At 56.2% G+C, this 2,495-nt stretch overlaps 2 protein-coding genes across 2 annotated transcripts; one reads left to right on the top strand and one right to left on the bottom strand.

Annotated features, from left to right (window-relative positions):
• Nucleotides 1–837: 837 nt before the first annotated feature.
• Nucleotides 838–1,125, bottom strand: GNI_182220 (interferon-induced 6-16 family protein; the record flags this gene model as incomplete). The annotated part of the gene is made up of 1 exon (XM_011135227.1): nucleotides 838–1,125. The coding sequence occupies one exon, from the start codon at nucleotides 1,123–1,125 to the stop codon at nucleotides 838–840; it is 288 nt and encodes a 95-aa protein (XP_011133529.1).
• Nucleotides 1,126–1,224: 99 nt separating this feature from the next.
• On the top strand, nucleotides 1,225–2,178 carry GNI_182230 (hypothetical protein; the record flags this gene model as incomplete). Its single annotated transcript, XM_011135228.1, has 1 exon — nucleotides 1,225–2,178. One exon carries the CDS (start codon nucleotides 1,225–1,227, stop codon nucleotides 2,176–2,178), a length of 954 nt encoding a protein of 317 aa, XP_011133530.1.
• Nucleotides 2,179–2,495: the final 317 nt, after the last annotated feature.

The raw sequence follows: 2,495 nt of genomic DNA on the forward strand, positions 1-2,495 counted from the left end.
TGGCGACATGCGGACTCCGCGTAGTTGCCTCAACATATGAGCCGGGTCGCCCATCAAATAGTCTATGTTGGCCCAGCCCTCAGTCGTTAACGTATGTCTCTTATGATGAAGCCTTGGTGTAGAATCATGGTCACTATAGTAGACCTCTTCTAGCATGGGTACTTGCTGGCCTACCGAGCTTAGATCGAGCGTAGGTGGCCTATTAGGTGGGTTCACGGTTGGCTGCCCAGCGGCTTCTTGTATCTTCCTGTGAGTGAACGCAGGTTTCTCAGCCTCTATTCGGGCAGCGAGTACCTCTCGTAGCTCATTCATGTACTTCGGTTGCATCAACAACTGGTTGTAGTTGATTAGCCGTTCTATATCTAATGCCGTACATACTTGGCCCCAAATCTTCGGAGCTATCTTATCTAAGGTTCGACAGAAACCTAACGTTCGTGCATCGTCCAGACAGAAACCTATCTAACCCCGAAAACCGAATCAAGCAAATTCCGACAAGCAAGCACGAACAAAAAGGCTGGTCCAAGAAGCACAGGCTCCTCAGTTCTGGGTTCCGCAGACATAGTCCTAGGCTGACTAGTGGCTGCCAGGGGTTGCATTTTGTGACTGGTGACGCTCAGCGCGGGCTCGGTCTTGTCTATCCAACTCAGCAATTCTGTCCTTCACGGACTGGGTCCCCTCAGGCAGAATCTCATTGCCGCCACCGTTTCGCCTGCCGTCTTCCGTTCCCTCCTTGCCAAGATGGTTGATGACGCCGGCCGCCGCGCCTCCTAAAAAGTGACATCCGGGTAGGTACAGTGTGTGTGCGCCACACTGTGTGCGCCACACTGCGTGCGCGTGTCACTTTGCGTGCGCGTGCGTGAGCTTGCCTGCGGTGGCCCCGGTGGCTGCGGCTACTGTGGTGCCGAGGGCGCCGACTCCGAGGACGCCGGCGCTTTGGAGTGCAGAGAAGGCACCGGTAGTGGCGCCGCCGTAGAATGCGGACTGTGTGGCGGCTGCGAGCGAACCGGCTGCGACGCCGCCCGCGGTGAAGCCGAGGCCCGCGAGGACCAGCGGCGTGGCGGCGACTGCCAGGCCGGCGCCTCCTACGACGAGTGCAACCGTCTTCCACATGGGCTCGTCCTTCATCGCGGGATCGCTAACGGAAATTACAACCTTTTTTTCCCTCCTCCCCTTCTGAGCTCGTTGTGTCTCCGGACGGCTCACCGGGGCAGGGCTATTATTGCAATGAAGTTTTTCGGGGCTTACTCCGGTAATCGTGGTTCGGGTTGTTCTCTGGGCAAGTGGGGTGCGGTGGCTCGTGTGACGATGCCTTTTTGCGTGAATGGTGAGTGGGTGGACATGATAAAGGCCTTTGAGTGGCTTACCCCCGAAGATTGCCCGCAAGGCGAGGCAAGCAACTTGCTGGTTACCAAGCTTCTGAAGGACGCTTTCAAGGCCATGGAAAACTTGCCCGACCTGGAAATCGGCTCGCAAATATTCCCAGCAACGCAGCGTGAGTTGACGGCTGAAGAGGTGCAGGTGCTGCGAGCAACGTATCAAACAAACAATGGTCTTCGCGGCTACTTACTTCGAAGTGTGGCGGAGTGCTTGTACACGGTCAAGGACGTTGCAACGAAGACGCGACCCCCGCAAGACCCCGATTCCATCAGAAAACGGTGCGATGAAAGATTTACGGAACTTTGCATGCTGGAACGACCCGGACGTATGCGGTTGAAACCGAGCGAAAGGTTCCAGCTTATGCATCAGGCCATGTGTGAGGAGAACGAGGCGTCTCTTGGGCCGGCGGATGATTGGGTAGAGGAGTTCGACGCTTACCTCCACACACTACCCCCTGCTTGGATTAAGTTTCGCACACGCCGAACCGAACTGGGCATAGACCTTGAAGTGGGCAAGATCGAAGATATTCAGTTCTTACCGTCCACGCTAGCCCTACTGCCAGCCGCGAATTCTCAACACCTTCGTTCGTTCGGGGTCGTATGCTGGAACCCCTGCTCCCCAAGAGAGTACGATGCAGTGTGGCAATCGGTCGCTAAGGATAGCCTTTCAGAAAAGCTACCAAAAAAAATCGTACCCCTCATCTCCTTCGATCCTCCTGGGCCAGGCTTCAGAACCTTGCCGGAGTTGAGCGACGAAGGGTATTTCAAGATCGCTGATGTGGTGGTACAGGCTGACCACTAGGCTGGCACCAGCCTCACCCCATTTTCTTTTAACCTCAAACTCTCGTCGCCCAGCCGGTACGCCCTACCCTAATTGTTCCCGCACACCACGCGCCTACGTTGCCGACTCTGGGCGTCTTGGTCGGGCAGCCTCCCTCCACAATGACACCCTCTGTGCCACAACCACCATCATTACCCGGCGGCGTCTCCCAAGTGTGCCGCAGTGCTTGTACACACACTGCATCTGATTGGAACCTATGATCCCCGAACTAGACCGATCTTGAAGTGGACAAGATGACCTTTCCTTGAACCCCCCCCCCCCATGTACGCGCTCACCCG

The sequence above is a fragment of the Gregarina niphandrodes genome, assembly GCF_000223845.1.
Source record: "Gregarina niphandrodes unplaced genomic scaffold scaffold00070, whole genome shotgun sequence".
Classification (NCBI taxonomy): Eukaryota; Apicomplexa; class Conoidasida; order Eugregarinorida; family Gregarinidae; genus Gregarina; species Gregarina niphandrodes.